This window comes from Zophobas morio, unplaced genomic scaffold (genome assembly GCF_036711695.1).
Source record: "Zophobas morio isolate AGI-343-1 ecotype UQ-CSIRO unplaced genomic scaffold, CSIRO_AGI_Zmor_V1 ptg000014l, whole genome shotgun sequence".
NCBI lineage: Eukaryota > Metazoa > Arthropoda > Insecta > Coleoptera > Tenebrionidae > Zophobas > Zophobas morio.
This window is the reverse complement of record NW_026972119.1, coordinates 25,196,261-25,218,145: the sequence shown is the minus strand read 5'-3', so window position 1 is coordinate 25,218,145 and position 21,885 is coordinate 25,196,261. Positions and strand designations below refer to the sequence as shown.

Sequence of the window (21,885 nt, the reverse complement as noted above, 5' to 3'; positions counted from 1 at the left end):
GACACAAGGGATCCCGGAGATTATTTTAAACTACTTGAAAAACTAAACACAAGTGGTCCAAAAGATTCTTTTAAACCACTTCAAAAATAAACTAAATTGAGTCCCCGAGATTCTTTTTTACTTCAAAAACAAAATAAAAAAGGTCCCGAAGATTCCTTCAAACTATTCTAAAAACAAAACAAAATGGCTTCCCGAGATTCTATTAAACTACTTCAAAAACAAAAAATGTATCCCCAAGACTCTTCCAAACTACTTCAATAACAAAACAAATTGGCTTCCAGGGATTCTTTTGAATTACTTCAAAGAGAAAACACAAGGGATCTCCGAGATTCTTTCAAACTACTTCAAAAACTAGACACCTGAGGTCTCCCAGATTCTCACAAACTACTCCAAAAACAAAATAGGAGGGGTCCCCAAGATTCCTTTAAACTACTTCAAAAACAAAACAAAATAGTTTCCCGAGATTCTTTCAAATTACTTCAAAATCAAAATACAAGGGGTCCAAGAGATTCTTTTAAACTACTTCAAAAACAAAATAAAAAGAATCCCCGAGATTTTTTCAAACTACTTCAAAAACAAAACACAAGGGGTCCAGGAGGTTCTTTTAAACTACTTCAAAATCAAGACGCAACCGGTCCCCGAAATTTCTACAAACTACTTCAAAAATCAGACATAAGAGAATCCCTAGGATTCTTTCAGGCTATTTCAAAAACAAAATAAAAGGGCTCCCCGAGATTCTTTCAAACTACTTCAAAAACCAGACATAAAAAATCCTGGAGATCCTTTCAAACCACTTCAAAAACAAAAGACAATGGGTTATCGAGATTGTTTTAAACTACTTGAAAAACTAAACACAAGAGCTCAAGGAGATTCTTTTAAACTACTTCAAAAACAAAATAAAATGAGTCCCCAAGATTCTTTTTTACTTCAAAACAATATAGAAGAGGTCCCGGAAATTCTTTCCAACTATTCCAAAAACGAAACAAAATGGCTTCCCGAGATTCTATTATACTACTTCAAAAGCAAAAGACAATGGGTTATAGAGATTCTTTTAAACGACTTGAAAAACTAAACACAAGGGGTCCAGGATATTCTTTTAAACTATTTCAAAAATAAAATAAAACGAGTCCCCGAGATTATTTTTTACTTCAAAAACAATATAAAAGAGGTATCGGAGATTCCTTTCAACAGTAAAATACTTAAAATGTCAAAGAGTGAATTTGAGATTATAATTATTATTTTTTAAGTACCGTGTTTTTGAAAAAAAAAACTATATACATTAAGAAAAAGATGTCAGTGTGTTAGCCCCACCCACCCACCCTATCTAAATTCTGATGAATTATTCATTTGTTGTCAGTTTGAGGGGCGGAGCTTAACTGCAAAATCCATATTTCTCTACAAAATAGTAAAGATATTTCAATTTCGCACTTTTGCATATTTCACACGCTAATTTCTTGTAGAAAAATATGAACTCTGCATTTAAGCTCCACCCCCCGTCTCACGACGAATAAAAAAATTAATCACACTTGAGACGGGGCGGGCGGGTGGGGCTTATCCTTTGATATTTTTTTTTGTAAGATAGTAGTCTTCTTTCAACAGTAAAATATCTAAAATATCAAAGGATGAATTTGAGATCAGATTTATGTTTTAAGTGTTGTATTATTAAAAAAAAAACTATATACGTTAAGAAAAATATGTCAATGATTAAGCCCCACCCACCCGCCCTATCTCAATTCTGATGAATTTTTCATTTGTTGTCGGATTGAGGGGCGGAGCTAAATTGCAAAATCCATATTTCTCTACAAATTAGTAAAGATAAGCCCCGTCCACCCGCCCTACCTTAATTGTGATGCTTTTTTTAATCGTAACTGTAGCAAAATGGATATTTCTCTATAAACAAAAAAAATGTAAACATGTTTTAAGTATTTCGTTATGGAAAGAAAAACGTATATTAAGCAAAAAAAGGTAATATATAATTTTCAATATTACAATTTTTGGAATTTTTTATTTTTTGATTTTGTAATTTTTCGGTCCCCCAGATTTTTGATTTGCAATTTGTTGAACAAACAAAATTTTGAAAGAATCTTGAAGGTCCCGAGTGCTTTTCATAAGAATTTGAAAATCTCAATTTCAATTTCAGTCTCAAAACAAAGTAGATTAACATGAATTCAAACCAGTACAAGTTACTTCGATGTTACATGTTTTAATATGTTTTGTTTCTGAAAATATTTTCAAAAATTTTTTGAGATCCCTTTTTTTGAAAAAAATAATAAGGAATCTCAGGGGTTTCTACGTCTTTTTTCAAGAGTTTGAAAACAAAAACTCGAGGATTCCTGATGTTTTTTAAAGAATTCTAAAGAATATAGAAAACGGCTGGTATTTACGAGTAGTTTTTGAAAGAAATTGAAAGAATCTTAGGAACTCATGATGTCTTTATTTTTAAAGAGTCAGAACAATCTTGGAGCTTCTGGTGTTTCGTTTTTGGAGAAAATTCTTTCAAATTTCTTCAAAAACAAGACAGGAGATCCGCAAGATTCTTTCAAACTACTTCAAAAACCCGAATCCGAATTTTATATAGGTAAGATGGCGTCGTCAAATTGTTAGTGGGAATGACTAGCCAAGTTGGGTTAGCGTTTTACGATCTACATGATATTCCCAATATACAAAATTCGACAACAATCGGTCTAGTAATTCCGAAGATTAACAAATAAAAATAAAAAAAATCCAAAATACATTCACATTTTTGTATACTTTCTTAAAAAAATATATTACTCGTTCTAACAACGATGCACATTTCAGTCTGCAATTACTCTCTTGATAATTCTTGACAATCACGAATGCTGAATGTTTTCACCTTGAAAAACCAAGTTTCAGCCACAAACACAATAATGTAATAATTCCGCGTAAATAACTGACACATGATACAATTTTAACGCATAAATGCATCTTTACGTGGAGCAATTTAAGTGAAGAAATTACGTCTCATTCCATTGTAGTCCGGCCACTAATTGCGAAATCCGAGTTGGAAATACACTTTATAAATAAAATTAAAACTTCCAGGGTCACTAAAAAACAATCGAAGTTGTTGTAGTGGAAGTGGGTCAAAGCCGTTCAAAAAATTAACTGTAAAAAAAAAGTGATCATTGATCAGACAGCAAAACAGTTCATCATCATGATAATCGAGATCAAAACGTATCTGATAACGTTAACGCTAATTGTCGAATAGGGGTGTCATACGAATTATTTTGTAATTCGTACACTTAGTGTTCCCTTTATACACTCACGTATTATAAGTTGCATAACTACCGAAGACCGTTCGAAAAATGCACGAAATTACAACTACAACCTGCAAGAACTGTTGTAATTGCCATAATACGTGTTAAATAAATAATAACAACTTTATTTATTATAAAGCAATACGGATCTGGCGAACCGGAACGTCACATTCAGGCTCGTTGGAATTCACCAGGCGATAAGTTTTCTGATGGACTGTTAAACTGGTGTCTGTCAAGAGCACCCAGCGGAACGCACTGTAACAATCTTGACAATTATCCAGCTAGTAAACCATGTTCTCGCCGACCGGACATAATTGTCTGTTTAGAGTCCAAGTTTCTGGTTTACGGTTTACGTTACAAACACAATCTAATTTTTGCCATTTTTGACACAGCATGATTCGACAATAAGTGCATTCGGGACAAGTCAGCACTCGTGGCAATCTTAGGACGTGACTTTTGATTTCGGCAATTGACGTTGATACTTCTCCACTTTATCACCGGATTATCTATGATGATAAAATGAACAACAAACAGGTCATCTATGTAGAGCAAAAATTGCGCTGGTCGTATGCGCAATCCCTGTGGAGCTCCCAAAGTCAAAGCGCCAAATAATTTACCTAACTGACTTGTAAACACGACCATTATGCCCACTCGTTCTATTTTTGGAGTGAAGGTAAAAATACTGGTATATCAAACACAAAAAAGAAATTAATCCTACAACATTGTCATATCACACCCGGAAATCTGGCAGTTATTAATAGCAGTAGAAACAATACGAGATAAAAAATTCGTTCAGACTATCACACCATCGAAACGAAGGACTGGTAATTGACGACAATGTCCACTCGACTACTACATAATCTGAAGATAAGACGGTGTTATCGATGGCCCAAGCCATCCGAAGTCGATTTTTTGTGCAACGTTCCTCTACAATGCATCTCGTTACGTTGCTTTTAATTGCTGCTTCTTTTAGTCTAATTGAAGCTAATTCCATCCGCGTTAATAACACAGGGACGGAAAATCTGGTCTTCATTCTTCAGGCTCTTGGACATCCACCCAGCAACGGCACGCTAATTGAAGCCGGTAATTACGTAAGTACACGTTTAATGTAATCACTAGAGTACGGATTTAATATGCACAAAGTTTTTCTGAAATATGCGGATATTAGCAATTGTTTATCATCTAGTATTTTCTGTCATTTTTAAAAATACCCAAAGTCAAATCGTCTTTAAACGACAAGGAAATGGACGAAAAACAAAGACATTTTTCAAATAGAAAAAGACGAATTGTTCTGTAAAGCCTGGAGAAAATTGTAAGTATAAATTATACTCGCATTTTTAATGTTGTACAATTCAAATGGGAAAACTAGTTGTGAAATTAATTTCATAAATTCGCACGACGAATGGGGAAAAATCGTCACAATCGAGTCAGGGTGGGTGGGTGGGGCTTACGTTTTGAATTTTTTTCTTCTTAATATGCATAGTCTTCTTTTCATAACAAGAAACTGAAAACATGTTTAAAATGGTGAATTTTATCCCCTATTTCTCTAAACATTTACCATTTTTAATAAACATATTTTTAGTTTTTTGTCATGAAAATAAAATATATTCATATATTAAGAAACAAAATCAAAATACAAAACCCGCCCACCCGCCCTCATCTCATTTGTGATGACTTTTTTATTCGCCGTGAGCCGAGGGGCGGAGCTTAATTGCAAAATACTTATTTCTCTACAAGATTCTTCCATGTGAAACATGTTTTTGAAAGAAAACTATATTTGCAAAAAAAAGTCAAAAAATAAGCCCCACCCGCCCTCCCCAACCTCAGCGCGAGGGGCGGAGCTTAATTCTAAAATCAGTAATTTCCGACAAAAATCTACCATTTTTCAGTATGTTTTAAATATCTTGTGAAAAGATTACGTATACACAAAAAAGCTAAACTTTTGCAATTTAGCTCCGCCCCACCTGGCTCACGACGAATAGGGAAAAATCGTCACAATTGAGTCAGGGTGGGTGGGTGGGGTTACGTTTTGCATTTTTTTCTTCTTAATATGCATAGTCTTCTTTTCACAACAAGAAACTGAAAACATGTTTAAAATGGTGAATTTTATCCTCTACTTCTCTAAACATTTACCATTTTTAATAAACATATTTTTAGTTTCTTGTCATGAAAATAAAATATATACATATATTAAGATACAAAGTCAAAATAGAAACCCCGCCCACCCGCCCTCATCCCAATTGTAATGAATTTTCTTATTCGTCGTGAGCCGAGGGGCGGAGATTAATTGCAAAATGCTTATTTCTCTACAAAAATCATCCATGTGAAACATGTTTTTAAGTATTGAAAGAAAACTATATATGCCAAGAACAAAGGTCAAAAAATAAGCCCCACCCACTCGCCTCAACCTCAAATGTGATGAATTTTTCATTTATTGTCAGAGCGAAGGGCGGAGCTTAATTGTAAAGTCAATATTTTCCGACAAAAATTTACCATTTTCAATATAATTTAAATATCTTGTGAAAAGAAGATTACGTATCTACAGTAAAAAGACAACTTTTGCAATTAAGCTCCGCCCCACCTGGCTCACGACGAATAAGGAAAAATCGTCACAATCTAGATAGGGCGGGTGGGTGGGGCTTACGTTTTGCATTCTTTTCCACTTCTTAATAACCATAGTCTTCTTTTCACAACAAGAAATTGAAAACATACTTAAAACCGTGAAGTTTATCCCTTACTTTTCTAAAGATTTACCATTTTTAAGCATATTTTTAGTTTGTTGTCATGAAAAGCAAACTGCGTACATATATTAAGAAGAAATGCTAATTACAAACCCCGCCCACCCGCCCTCATCTCAATTGTGATGAATTTTCTTATTCGTCGTGGGCCGAGGGGCGGAGATTAATTGCAAAATGCTTATTTCTCTACAAAAATCTTGCATGTGAAATATGTTTTTCAGTATTGAAAGAAAACTATATATGTCAAGAACACAAAAGTCAAAAAATAAGCCCCACCCACCCGCCCCAACCTCAAATCTGATGAATTTTTCATTCATTGTCAGAGCGAGGGGCGGAGCTTAATGTAACATCAATATTTTCCGACAACAATTTACCATTTTCAATATGTTTTAAATATTTTATGAAAAGAGGATTACGTATCTATAGAAAAAAATTAACTTAATCCCAGCCCCTCTTGGTTGACGGCAAATAAGGAAAAATCGTCACAATTGAGTCAGGGCGGGTGGGAGGGGCTTACGTTTTGCATTTTTTTCTTCTTAATATGTATAGTCTTCTTTTCACAACAAGAAACTGACAACATGTTTTAAATGGTAAATTTTATCCCCCACTCTTCTCTACAAATTTATTACTTTTACGCATATTTTTAGTTTCTTGTCATGAAATGAAAACTATGTACATATAGTAAGAAAAAAAATCAAAATACAAACCCCGCCCACCCACCCTCGTCTCAATTGTGATAACTTTTTTATTCGCCGTGAGCCGAGGGGCGGAGCTTAATTGCAAAATGCTTATTTCTCTACCAAATTCTTCCATGTGAAGCATGTTTTTGAAAGAAAACTATATATGCCAAGAAAAAAGTTAAAAAATAAGCACCACCCACCAACCCCAACTTCAGTGGGAGGGGCGGAGCTTAATTCTAAAATCAGCAATTCCCGACAAAAATTTACCATTTATTTATGTTTTAAATATCTTCTGGAAAGAAGATTACGTATCTACAGAAAAAAGATTTAACTTTTGCAATTAAGCTTCGCCCCACCTAGCTCACAACGAATAGGAAAAAATCGGCACAATTGACTCAGGGTGGGAGGGTGGGCTAAGGTTTGTTTTTTTTTTCTTAATATGTGTACGTACTTTTCTTTTCACAACAAGAAATTGAAAACATGTTTAAAGTGGTGAATTTTATCTCCTACTTCTCTAAACATTTGCCATTTTTAATAAACATATTTTTAGTTTCTTGTCATGAAAATGAAATATATACATATATTAAGAAACAAAGTTAAAATACAAACCCCGCCCACCCGCCCTCATCCCATTTGTGATGACTTATGTTATTCGTCGTGAGTCGAGGGGCGGAACTTAATTGCAAAATGCTTATGTCTCTACAAGAATCTACCATATGAAACATGTTGTTGAAAGAAAACTATATATGACAAGAAAAAAAAAAGTCAAAAAATAAGCCCCACCCGCCCGCCCTGGCCTGAAATGTGACGAATTTTTCATTCGTTGTGAGAACGAGGGACGGAACTTAATTGTAAAATCAATATTTCCCAACAAAAATTTACCATTTTCAATATGTTTTAAATACATTGTGAAAAGAAGATCATGTATCTACACAAAAAAGATTAAATTTAAGCTCCGCCCCTTCTGGCTCACGACAAATAAGGAAAAATCGCCATAATTGAGTCAGGGCGGGTGGGTGGGGCTTACGTTTTGCTTTTTTTTTTATTAATAAGCCTAGTCTTTTTTTCACAATCAGAAATTGAAAACAGGCTTAGAATGATGAATTTTATCCCCTACTTCTCTAAACATTTACCATTTACGAGCATATTTTTAGTTTCTTGTTATGAAAAGAAAACTTACATATATTAACAAAAAAGAGCAAAATATAAACCCCGCCCACCCGCCCTCGTTTCAATTGTGATGACTTATGTTATTCGCCGTGAGTCGAGGGGCGGAGCTTAATTGCAAAATGCTCATTTCTCTACAAGAATCTACCATTTAAAACATGTTTTTGAAAGAAAACTGTATTCGTCAAGACCAAAAAAGTCAAAAAATAAGCCCCACCCACCCGTTCCCACCTCAAATGTGATGAATTTTTCACTCATTGTCAGAGCGAGGGGCGGAGCTTAATTGCAAAATGCTTATTTCCCTACAAAAATCTCCCATGTGAAACATGTTCTTGAAAGAAAACTGTATCTCCCAAGAAACAAATGTCAAAAAATAAGATGAATTTTTCATTCGTTGTCAGAGCGAGGGGCGGAGCTTAATTGTAAAAATCAGTAACTCCCGACAAAAATTTATCATTTTCAATATGTTTTAAATATCCTGTGAAAAGAAGATTACGTATCTACAGAAAAAAGACTAAACATTTGCAATTAAGCTCCGCCCCACCTGGTTCACGACGAATAGGTAAAAATTGCCACAACTGATACAGGGCGGGTGGGTGGGGCTTACGTTTTTGCATTTTTTTTCTTCTTAATATGCATAATATTCTTTTCACAAAAAGAACTTGAAAACATGTTTAAAATGGTAAATTTTGTCTCCACACTTTTCTCTACAAATTTACCATGTTTACAAGTATTTTTAGTTTCTTGTCATGAAAAGAAAACTCCGTACATATATTAAGAAAAAAAGGAAAAAACAAACCCCGCCCACCCGCCCTCGTCGCAACTGTTATGACTATTGTTATTCGTCGTGAGTCGAGAGGCGGAGCTTAATTGCAAAATGCTTATTTCCTCACAAAAATCTACCATGTGAAACATGTTTTTGAAAGAAAACTATATCTGCCAAGAAACAAAAGGTCAAAAGATAAGATGAATTTTTCATTCGTTGTCAGAGCGAGGGGCGGAGCATAATTGTAAAAATCAGTAATTCTCGACAAAAATTTACCATTTTCAATGTTTTAAATATCTTATGAAAAGAAGATTACATATCTAAAAAAGAAAGACTAAACTTCTGCAGTTAAGCTGCGCCCCACCTGGCTCACGACGAATAGGGAAAAATCGTCACAATTAAGTTAGGGTGGGTGGGTGGGGTTACGTTTTGCACTTTTTCTCTTCTTAATAAGCATAGTCTTCTTTTCAAAACAAGAAACTGAAAACATGTTTAAAATGGTAAATTTTATCTCCACACTTTTCACTACAAATTTACCATGTTTACGAATTTTCTAGTATCTTGTCATGAAAACTCGGTACATATATTAAGAAAAAAAAAGAAAAAACAAACCCCGCCCAGCCGCCCTCGTCGCAATTGTGATGACTTATGTTATTCGTCGTGAGCCGAGGGGCGGAGATTAATTGCAAAATGTTTATTTCTCTACAAGAATCTTCCATATGAAATATGTTATTGAAAAAAAACCATACATATATGTCAAGAAAAAAAAATAAAACAATAAGGACCACCCACCCACCCCAACCTCAAATGTGAAGAATTTTTCATTAGTTGTCAGCGCGAGGGGCGGAGCTTAATTGTAAAAATCAGTAACTCCAGACAACAATTTATCATTTTCAATATGTTTTAAATATCTTGTGAAACGAAGATTAAGTATTTACAGTAAAAAGACAACTTTTGCAGTTGAGCTCCGCCCCACCTGGCTCACGACGAATAGAGAAAAATCGTCACAATTGAGTTAGGGTGGGTGGGTGGGGTTACGTTTTGCATTTGTTTTCTTCTTAATAAGCATATTCTTCTTTTCACAACAAGAAACTGAAAACATGTTTAAAACGGTAAATTTTATCCCCACACTTTTCTCTACAAATTTACCATGTTTACGAATATTTTTAATTTCTTGTCATGAAAAGAAAACTCCGTACATACATTAAGAAAAAACAGGAAAACACAAACCCCGCCCACCCGCCCTCATCTCAATTGTGATGAATTTTCTTATTCGTCGTGAGCCGAGAGGCGGAGATTAATTGCAAAACGCTTATTTCTCTACAAAAATCTTCCATGTGAAACATGTTTTTAAGTATTGAAAGAAAACTATATATGTCAAGAACAAATGTCAAAAAATAAGCCCCACCCACCCGCCCCAACCTCAAATGTGATGAATTTTTCATTCGTTGTCAGAGCGAGGGGCGGAGCTTAATTGTAAAATTAGTAACTGCCGACAAAAAATTATAATTTTCAATATGTTTTAAATATCTTATGAAAAGATGATTACGTATCTACAAAAAAAAGATAAACTTGAGTCCCGGCCCTCTTGACTCACGAAAAATAAGGAAAAATCGTCACAATTGAATTAGGGCGGGTGGGTGGGGTTACGTTTTGTATGTTTTTCTTCTTCTTACTAAGCACAGTTTTCTTTTCACAACAAGAAATTGAATACATGCTTAAAATGGTGAATTTTATGCTCTACTTTTCTAAATATTTACGATTTTTAAACATATTTTTAGTTTCTTATCATGAAAAGAAAATATATACATATATTAATACACAAAGTCAAAATAGAAACCCCGCCCACCCACCCTCGTCTCTAATGTGATAACTTTTTTATTCGCCGTGAGCCGAGGGGCGGAGTTTAATTGCAAAATGCTTATTTCTCCACAAGAATCTTCCATGTAAAACATGTTTTTGAAAGAAAATTATATATGCCAAAAAAAAGTTAAAATAAGCCCCACCCACCCACTCCAACCTCAGTGCGAGGGACGGAGCTTAATTCTAAAATCAGTAATTCCCGACAAAATTTTACCATTTTCAATATGTTTTAAATATCTTGTGAGAAGATTACGTATCCACAAAAAAAGCTAAATTTTTTCAATTAAGCTCCGCCCCACCTGGCTCACGACGAATAAGGAAAAATCGTCACGATTGAGTCAGGGTGGGTGGGTGGGGCATACTTTTTGCATTTTTTCTTCCTTCTTAATAATCATAGGCTTCTTTTCACAACAAGAAGCTGAAAACATGTTTAAACCGTGATTTTTCCCCTTACTCTTGTCTACAATTTTACCATTTTTAAGCATATTTTTAGTTTTTTGTTATGAAAAGAAAACTATGTACACATATTAAGGAAAAAATGCAAAATATAAACCCCGCCCGCCCACCCTCGTATCAATTGTGATAACTTTTTTATTCGTCGTGTCCCGAGGGACGGAGCTTAATTGCAAAATGCTTATTTCTCTACAAGATTCTTCCATGTGAAACACGTTTTTGAAAGAAAACAATATATGCCAAAAAAAAGTTAAAAAATAAGCCCCACCCGCCCAACCCAACCTCAGCGCGAGGGGCGGAGCTTAATTTTAAAATCAGTAATTCCCGACAAAAATTTACCATTTTTAGTATGTTTTAAATATCTTGTGAAAAGATTACGTATCCACAAAAAAAGCTAAACTTTTGCAATTAAGCTCCGCCCCACCTGGCTCACGACGAATAAGGAAAAATCGTCACAATTGGGTCAGGGTGGGTGGGTGGGGTTACTTTTTAATTTTTTCTTCCTTCTTAATAAGCATAAGCTTCTTTTCACAACAAGAAACTGAAGACATGTTTAAATGGTAAGTTTTTCCCCTACTCTTCTCTACAAATTTACCATTTTTACGCATATTTTTAGTTTCTTGTAATGAAAAGAAAACTCCGTACATATATTAAGAAAAAATTGTAATAACTTTTCTATTCGTCGTGTCCCGAGGGGCGGAGCTTAATTACAAAATGCTTATTTCTCTACAAGAATCTACTATGTGAAACATGTTTTTGAAAGAAAGCTATATATGTTAAGAAAAAAAGTCAAAAAATAAGCCCCACCCGCCCACCCCAACCTCAAATGTGATGAATTTTTCATTCGTTGTCAGAGCGAGGGGCGGGGCTTAATTGTAGAATCAGTAATTCCCGACCAAAATTTACCATTTTCAATGTTTTAAATATCTTGTGAAAAGAAGATTACGTATCTACAGAAAAAAAACTAAACTTTTGCAATTAAGCTTCGCCCCACCTGGCTCACGACGAATGGGGAAAAATCGTCACAATTGAGTCAGGGCGGGTGGGTGGGGTTACGTTTTGCATTTTTAAGAGCTTAAACTTGTCAGCAAAATATGTATTATAAGGCGAAAATGTAGAAAAGATTTAAAAATGAAACCCGCTGAAATTTCTAATTTTAAATATTCTCCCTTAACATCGATGGATGTTGGAAGATCCTTCTCTAGGTGTAAAAATGTCGTAATAGACAAAAAGAAAAAATTTTCTGCCGAAGTTATATAGAATAATAAAATCTTGTTGTAGACCGAGTTCCTGGTGCTCAACGAATGGGAGGGCAGCTTCTACACCTACCCCGAGGAGTGCCTCGACCACCCCTGCGACTACCCCGTGACCAAAATCAGCGTGGCCTTCGAAAAGTACATGTTCGGCGGCTTCTACGACTTCCTCATCGTCGACCTCAACAAAGGCTTCAACGTGCCGGCCTCCGTAAGCCCTTTCCCTCTTTAATTACACCAAACTAATCGAACCCGCCACCAGATACGGTCGGTCAGTCGTCCGGACTGCGACGTCATCAGCTGCGACGCTAATCTCCTGGAGATATGCTCCGAGCAGGACCAGGTGGTCGATGAAGCGGGCGAGGTGGTGGCTTGTCAGACCTCGGTTCTCAACTACCAGGATTTTAAAGAGAGGTGCCCGAACGCGAGGGTCGACGGCGGCGACGTGGACTTGGGTGTTTGCGCTTCGATGGATTACGAGCTCACGTTCGGTTGATGGGCGACCGGAGCGATGAAGGGGAAGGATCGACGATGATTTTTGTAGCATATGTACATAGTTGATTAAAATACTGAAAAACTGGCTGGATTTCGTTAACGAACGACATGTTAATCTACATGTCGTTTTTAATTATTCAGGGGAGTCGCTACGGATGTACATCAAAGGGGTTTTAAATGGTGGAGGGGTTTGGAGCAAGGTGGAGGAGGGGAGTGTGTTGCCGCTGTTTCTATGCGGAGAACAATAATAATAATAATATATACAGCGGAATTGATTTTTCTAAAAATTTTGTTATACTCGTACATAACGCAAGCTGGAGAAGGCGTAGGTCATTTCAGCGCTGAGTGAATTTTATTGCCGAGAACCCTACTTAATTTTTTGGTTAATTTACCCTTCCTTCCAGCTGTGAATGTGTCAGTCAAAACAAGGCCGTTTGTTGCTTGCTGCCTTCCCACTTCCAGAGCCGGATTGGACGTTCGTTCGCTCAATCGACTTCAGTACTGCGTAATTTCTTTGGACGAAATTTTTAAAACCGACACTATGCAAACATAATAAATAGTCAAATTTAACCATGTTTTACAATGATAATGATATTTGAAAATTTCCTCGCCCATGATGTCATTTTAGGGTTCCTCCTACTGTCTTTAAATTTTAGAGAATTTTGGAACCTCTGCTGTGGTTTTTTTTTTTTTTTTAATTTCAAAGGATCTCGGGGATTCCTGATGTTTTCATCTAGAAGTTAAAAGAAACTGGGAGTTGAAAAAAGTTTGAAACAAGTCGAAAGAAGCTTAGAAGTTCCTAGGATTTTTCATTGAGCAATTTGAAAGGATTTCGAGGCGTAGAAGTGTTCTGTTTTGGAAAATAATTTAAAGAATTTCGGGCTCCCCTATAAAAAAAAATTGAAAGAAACTCAGTTATTACTGATGTATTTTTTTTTATTTAACAGAAACTTAAGAGGCTACTCAGCTCTTGGTGTTTCGTTTTTGAAAATATTTTAAAAAATTTCGAGGACCCGGTTTTTTTTGTAAAAAACTGAAAAAAAATTAGGGGTTCCTACTGCTTTTCTTAGAATTTGAAAAGATTTTGAAGTGCCCTAGTGTTTTGTTTCTGGAAAAAAAATAATAGATCCTTAGAGGTCCCCGGTGTCTTTTTTTTTAAGAATTTAAGAAAATTTTCTGGGCTCCTGGTATTTCATTTTTTTTTAATATTTTCAAGAATTACGGAGATCTTTATTTTTTACCATAAAAAATTCAAAGAGTCTGGAGATTCCTACTACCGTTTTTAAGAATTTGAAACCATCTCAAGGATTTCCGTCCCTTCTGAAAATAATTAAAGGAATCTTGGGGCTTTCTAGTGTTTTTTTAAATTTGAAAAAATTTCATGGGTTTTTCATGTTATTTATTTTAAAGATTTAAAAGATCTTGAAGATTGCTGGTGATTTTTTCTTTTTAATATTTCAACGAATTCAATTGAAATAATCACGGAGGTTCGTATTATCTTCTTTGAAAGAATTTAAAAGAATCTTAGGAGTTCCTGATAATTCGTTTTTGAAAGAATTTGGACGAATCGTGGGAGTCCCTGGTATTTTTTTTTATTGAAAAAATCTGGCAGACTCCTGATAAATATATTCTTAGGAATTTCGCGGATCCTATTTTTTTTTAAATGAAAGAATCTTAGGGGTTCCTAATGTTTCTTTTAGAATTTGAAAGAATCTTGAGGCGTCCTAGTGCTTTGTTTTTGAAAATATTTAAACAAATTTTGTCTTTTTTAAAGAGTTTTTTTAAGTTAAAAGAATCTCAAGGGTTTCTAGTGTCTTTAGAATTTGCAGACTCTTGGAGACTACTAGTGTTTTATTTTTGAAGATATTTTAAGAATTTCGGAGATACTGTTTAAAAAAAAAATGAGGGAATCTTAGGGGCTTCTAATCTATTTTTTTAGAATTTGAAAGGATCTTGAGGTTTCCTAGTGCCCTTGTTTCTGAAAATATTTTAAAGAATATCGGAAAGCCTATTTTTTTTTGAAAAAAAATTGGAAGAATCTCAGGAGATCCAATTTTTTTTAAGAATTTAAAGGGGTCCCAGGGATTTTTGAAGTCATATTTTTGAGGATTTAAAAAAATCTTGAGAACTGTTGGTGTTTTGTTTTTGAAAATATTTATTTTTTTTATTGAAAGAATCTAAGGGGTTCCTAAAGCCTTTTTTTAAAATTTTCAATTTTTCGATTTTTCAAATGTCGATCTTTGATGTGTTGATTTCTCGATTTCTCAATTTTTCGAAATTTTAATTTTGAGATTTTTTAATATTTCGATTATTCAATTTTTCGACTTCCCATTTCTTGATTTTTTATTTCATTTTCCGTTTTTATCAATTTTTCGATTTCTAGATTTATCGAGTTTCCATTTTTCAATTTTAAATTTTCAATTTTTCGGTTTTTAAAGTATTCGGTTTTTTAATTTCCGGATGTTTCCATGTTCCGATTTTTCGATATTTTGACTTTTCTCTCGATTTTTTCATTTTTCAAGATTTCGATTTCTCAATTTTTCAACATTTCAATTTTGGGAGTTTTTCAATTTCGAGATTTTTCAATTTTTCGATTTTTCTGCTTTTCGATTGCTCGATCTTCCAATTTTTCGATTCTCGATTTTTTATTTTCTACCTAATTTTTGTTAATTTTCAATTTAACAATCTTGATTTTTCAACTTTTCGATTTCTTGATTTTTGATTTTCAATATCTCAGTTTTTCGATGTTTCAGTTTTAGTATCTTTCTATTTTCTTCAATTTTTCAATTTATCGATTGATCAGTTTTTCAATCTTTGAGTTTTGAGATTTTTCAGTTTTTCCATTTATCAATTTTTTTGTTATTTCAATCTTTTGATTTCTTAAATTATTTATTTCTCTGCTTTTCCTTCGATTTTTCAATTTTTCTATATTTCAGTGTTCGGATTTTTCGACAATTTTCGTTTTCCCAATTTTTTGAATTTTAGATTTTCGATTTCTCGATTTTTTCATTTTTCAGTTCTTTCATTGTTATATTTCTCGATTTTTCGATTCTTAAAATATTTGATATTTTGAATTTTTCGGTTTTTAAGTTTTCAATTTATCGATGTTTCAATGTTCCGATTTTCCGATTCTTCGCGGGTTTTCAATTTATCGGTCTTCTAATTTCTATGTTTTGACTTTTCAATTTTTCATGATTTCTGTTTCGGGATTTTTCAGTTTTTCGTTTTTTCAATTTTTCGATTTTACAATTTATTTGGTGTCACGATTTTCCTTTCTTTTTAATTTTTAATGAATATTTCAATTTTCCAATATTTCAATTTTGGGAATTTTTCAATTTCGGGATTTTTCAATTTTTCGATATTTTAGTTTATCAATTTTTTTGATGTTTCAATTTTAAAATTTTTTTTGATTTTCAATATTTTGATTTTTCGACTTTTCGATTTCTCGATTTTTCAAATTTTTAGTATCTCAGTTTTTCGATGTTTCAGTTTTAGGATCTTTCTGTTTTCTTCAATTTTTCCATTTATCGAGTGATCAGTTTTTCGATGTGAGTTTTGAGATTTTTCAGTTTTTCGATTTTTAAATTTTTCAGTTTTATCAATTTCTCGATTTGTCTAGATTTTGATGTTTTGATTTTTCAGTTTTTCAAATTTTGATTTTTCGTTTTTTCAATTTTTCAATTTCTCAACCTTTTGATTTCTCGATCTTTTGATGCTTCGATTTCTCGGTGCTTCTTTTTTTTCAATATATCTCTGTTTAGAATTTTCCATATTCGAATTTTCTTATTTTCGACTTTTCGATTTTAGAATTTTCGATTTTTCGAAATCTCGGTTTTCGAATATTTGATTCATCGAATTTTCAGTTTATCACGTCTTCGATTTTTCAAATTTTCGAATTTTGGATTTTTGATTTTTTAAATTATCAATATCTCTCGATTTTTGATTTTTCGACTTTTCGATTTCCCGACTTTTCAAATTTTCGATATCCCAATTTTTCCATTTTTCAGTTTTATCAATTTTTGGATTTCCCGATTTGTCAAGATTTCGATGTATCGATTTTTCAATTTTTAAAATTTTTATTTTTCGATTTTTCAATTTTTCGACTTCTCAAAGTTTGGATTTCTCGATCTTTTAATGCTTCGATTTCTCATGTTTCTTTTTTCAGATACATCATTGTTTCAAATTTTCCATATTCGATTTTTTTTATTTTCGACTTTCGATATTTCGTTTTTTCTATATTTCTATTTTTGGATTTTTCCATTTTTCGAAATCTCGATTTTCGAATTTTCAATTTGTCAATTTTCGATTTTTCAAATTTTTGAATTTTGGATTTCTGATTTTTCAAATTTTCGGTATCCCAATTTTTCGATTTTTCAGTTTTGGGTTTTTTTGTTTTTTCGATTCTTCAATTTTTCAATTATTGAATTGATCAATTTTTTGATATTGAAATATTTCGATTTCTTAAATTTTTCAATTTTTCCATGTTTTAATAATAATAATAATTAGTTTTGATGTTTCGATTTCCCAATTTTACAATTTTTCAATTTACAGTTTTTTTTTACTTAAAATTTTTAAAATTTTCCATTTTTGACTTCTCGACTTTTGAATTTCTCGATCTTTTGATGTTTCGATTTCCCAATGTTTCAGTTTTTGAATTTTTCGATTTCTCAGTTTTTCGATTTTTCAACTTCTCTATTCTCCAATTTTTCGATGTTTCGATTTCTCTACTTTTCAAGTTTTCGATTCTCCAATTTTTTGTTTTTTCAATTTTAAATTTTAAATTTTTTTGAAAAAAATTGAAAAAACCTAGGGAAATTCAATTTTTTTTTAAGAATTTGAAGGGGTCTCAGGGATTTTTAATGTCATATTTTTAAGGATTTAAAAGAATCTTGAGGGCTGGTGTTTTGTTTTTAAAAATATTTTAGAGAATTTCTTAGTTCTCTTTTTTTTGTTGTTTTTCAATTATTATTGAAAGAATCTCGAGGAGTCCTGATATTTTATAAGAATTTAAAAATATTTTAAAGAATTTCGGAGATCCCGTTTTTTTTTTTTTTTTGAAAAAAATGAAATAATCTTAGGAGTTCCTAATGTATACTTTTAGAATTGGAAAGGATCTTGAGGTTCCCTAGTGCTTTATTTTTGAAAGTATTTTAAAGAATTTCAGGGAACGGTATTTTTTTTTAATTGATATAATCTTGGGAAGTTCTATTCTTTTTTAATTTGAGAAAGTTTCAGGGATTTTTGATGTCATAATTTTAAGGACTTACAAGAATCTTCAAGGCCTTTAGCGTTTTGTATTTGAAAATATTTAATTTTTTTAAATTGAAAGAATCTAAGGGGTTCCTAATGGCTTTTTTAGATTTTTATATTTTTCAAATTTCGATCTTCTGAAGTTTCGATTTCTCGATTTCTCAATTTTTCGAAATTTCAGTTTTCTACTTCTCGATTTCTCGATTTTAATTTTGGGACTTTTCAATATTTCGATTATTAAATTATACGACTTTCCATTTCTCGATTTTTTACATCTTCAAATTTGAAATCTTAGATTTTTCAATTTTTCCATGTTTTGATGTTTCGGTTTCTCAATTTTACAATTTTTCTATTTACAGTTTTTTTAACTGTAAATTTTTCAATTTTTCCATTTTTGACTCCTCGACTTTCGGATTTCTCGATATTTTGATGTTTCGATTTCCCAATATTTTAGTTTTTGAAATTTTTGGATCTTTTCATTTTTCGATTTCTCGGTTTTTCGATTTTTCAGCTTCTCTATTCTCCAATTTTTCGATGTTTCGATTTCTCGACTTTTCAAGTTTTCGATTCTCCAATTTTTTGTTATTTTAATTTTTCAATTTTGAATTTTAAATTTTTTTGAAAAAAATTGAAAGAACCTAGGGAAATTCAATTTTTTTTAAGAATTTAAAGGGGTCTCAGGGATTTTTAATGTCATATTTTTAAGGATTTAAAAGAATCTTGAGGGCTGCTGTTGTTTTGTTTTTAAAAATATTTTAGAGAATTTCTTAGTTCTCTGCTTTTTTTTTTGTTGTTTTTCAATTATTGAAAGAATCTCGAGGAGTCCTGATATTTTATAAGAATTTAAAAATATTTTAAAGAATTTCGGAGATCCCGTTTTTTTTTTTTTTGAAAAAAATGAAATAATCTTAGGAGTTCCTAATGTATACTTTTAGAATTGGAAAGGATCTTGAGGTTCCCTAGTGCTTTATTTTTGAAACTATTTTAAAGAATTTCAGGAAACGGTATTTTTTTTTTAATTGATATAATCTTGGGAAGTTCTATTCTTTTTTAATTTGAGAAAGTTTCAGGAATTTTTGATGTCATATTTTTAAGGACGTACAAGAATCTTCAAAGCCTTTAGCGTTTTGTATTTGAAAATATTATTTTTTTTTAAATTGAAAGAATCTAAAGGGTTTCTAATGTATTTTTTAGATTTTTAGATTTTTCAAATTTCGATCTTTTGAAGTTTCGATTTCTCGATTTCTCAATTTTTCGAAATTTCAGTTTTCTACTTCTCGATTTCTCGATTTTAATTTTGGGACTATTCAATATTTCGATTATTCAATTATTCGACTTTCCATTTCTCGATTTTTTATATCTTCAAATTTGAAATCTTAGATTTTTCAATTTTTCCATGTTTTGATGTTTCGGTTTCTCAATTTTACAATTTTTCTATTTACAGTTTTTTTAACTGTAAATTTTTCAATTTTTCCATTTTTGACTCCTCGACTTTTGGATTTCTCGATATTTTGATGTTTCGATTTCCGAATATTTTAGTTTTTGAAATTTTTGGATCTTTTCATTTTTCGATTTCTCGGTTTTTCGATTTTTCAGCTTCTCCTCGATTGTCCAATTTTTCGATGTTCCGATTTCTCGACTTTTCAAGTTTTCGATTCTCCAATTTTTTGTTATTTTAATTTTTCAATTTTAAATTTTAAATTTTTTTGAAAAAAATTGAAAGAACCTAGGGAAATTCAATTTTTTTTTAAAGAATTTGAAGGGGTCTCACGGATTTTTAATGTCATATTTTTAAGGATTTAAAAGAATCTTGAGGGTTGCTGTTGTTTTGTTTTTGAAAATATTTTAGACAATTTCTTAGTTCTCTGCTTTTTTTTGTTGTTTTTCAATTATTGAATGAATCTCGAGGAATCCTGATATTTTATAAGAATTTAAAAATATTTTAAAGAATTTCGGAGATCCCGTTTTTTTTTTTTGAAAAAAATGAAATAATCTTAGGAGTTCCTAATGTATACTTTTAGAATTTGAAAGGATCTTGAAGTTCTCTAGTGCTTTATTTTTGAAAGTATTTTAAAGAATTTCAGGGTACGGTATTTTTTTTTTAATTGATATAATCTTGGGAAGTTCTATTTTTTTTTTAATTTGAGAAAGTTTGAGGGATTATTGATGTCATAGTTTTATGAATTTAAAAGAATCTTGAGTGCTGCTGTTGTCTGAAAATATTTTAGATAATTTCTTAGTTCTTTGATATTTTTGAAAAAAACAGAAAAAATCACAAGGGCCTCTGGTGTTTTTCAATTATTAAAAGAATCTTGGGGATTCCTGATATTTTCTAAAAATTTAAAAATATTTTAAAGAATTTCGGAGATCCCGTTTTTTTTTTTGAAAAAAAATGAAATATTCTGAGGAGTTCCTAATGTATACTTTTAGAATTTTAAAGGATCTTGAGATTCCCTAGTGCTTTATTTTTGAAAATATTTCAAAGAATTTCAGGGAATCGTATTTTTTTTTTAATTGAAATAATCTTGGGAAGTTCTATTTTTTTTTATTTTGAGAAAGTTTCAGGGATTTTTGATGTCATATTTTTAAGGATTTAAAAGAATCTTGAGTGCTGCTGTTGTCTGAAAATATTTTAGATAATTTCTTAGTTCTTTACTCTTTTTGAAAAAACAGAAAAAATCAAAAGGGCCCCTGGTGTTTTTCAATTATTAAACGAATCTTGGGAATTCCTGATATTTTCTAAAAATTTAAAAATATTTTAAAGAATTTCGGAGATCCCGTTTTTTTTTTTTTGAAAAAAAAATGAAAGAATCGTAGGAGTTCCTAATGTATACTTTTAGAATTTGAAAAGATCTTGAGGTTCCCTAGTGCTTTATTTTTGAAAATATTTCAAAGAATTTCAGGGAATCGTATTTTTTTTTTAATTGAAATAATCTTGGGAAGTTCTATTTTTTTTTAATTTGAGAAAGTTTCAGGGATTTTTGATGTCATATTTTTAAGGATTTAAAAGAATCTTGAGTGCTGTTGTCTGAAAATATTTTAGATAATTTCTTAGTTCTTTACTCTTTTTGAAAAAACAGAAAAAATCGAAAGGGCCCCTGGTGTTTTTCAATTCTTAAAAGAATCTTGGGGATTCCTGATATTTTCTAAGAATTTAAAAATATTTTAAAGAATTTCGGAGATCCCGTTTTTTTTTTTGAAAAAAAAAAAATGAAAGAATCTTAGGAGTTCCTAATGTATACTTTTAGAATTTGAAAAGATCTTGAGGTTCCCTAGTGCTTTATTTTTGAAAATATTTCAAAGAATTTCAGGGAATCGTATTTTTTTTTAATTGAAATAATCTTGGGAAGTTCTATTTTTTTATAATTTGAGAAAGTTTCAGGGATTTTTGATGTCATATTTTTAAGGATTTAAAAGAATCTTGAGTGCTGCTGTTGTCTGAAAATATTTTAGATAATTTCTTAGTTCTTTGCTCTTTTTGAAAAAAACAGAAAAAATCACAAGGGCCCCTGGTGTTTTTCAATTATTAAAAGAATCTTGGGGATTCCTGATATTTTCAAAGAATTTAAAAATATTTTAAAGAATTTCGGAGATCCCGTTTTTTTTTTTTTTGAAAAAAAAATGAAATATTCTCAGGAGTTCCTAATGTATAATTTTAGAATTTTAAAGGATCTTGAGGTTCCCTAGTGCTTTATTTTTGAAAATATTTCAAAGAATTTCAGGGAATCGTATTTTTTTTTTTAATTGAAATAATCTTGGGAAGTTCTATTTTTTTTATAATTTGAGAAAGTTTCAGGGATTTTTGATGTCATATTTTTAAGGATTTAAAAGAATCTTGAGTGCTGTTGTCTGAAAATATTTTAGATAATTTCTTAGTTCTTTACTCTTTTTGAAAAAACAGAAAAAATCAAAAGGGCCCCTGGTGTTTTTCAATTATTAAAAGAA

At 31.7% G+C, this 21,885-nt stretch overlaps 2 protein-coding genes across 4 annotated transcripts in view; one reads left to right on the top strand and one right to left on the bottom strand.

Moving 5' to 3' along the window:
• Positions 1-21,885, bottom strand: part of LOC135128706 (uncharacterized) — a 309,373-nt gene that overhangs the window by 202,043 nt on the left and 85,445 nt on the right. The gene's annotated exons all lie outside the window — the stretch shown is intronic.
• LOC135129082 (uncharacterized) lies at positions 4,143-12,775 on the top strand. Its single transcript, XM_064056164.1, has 3 exons — positions 4,143-4,366; positions 12,224-12,406; positions 12,458-12,775. The coding sequence occupies exons 1-3, from the start codon at positions 4,160-4,162 to the stop codon at positions 12,689-12,691; spliced, it is 624 nt and encodes a 207-aa protein (XP_063912234.1). The 5' UTR covers positions 4,143-4,159; the 3' UTR covers positions 12,692-12,775.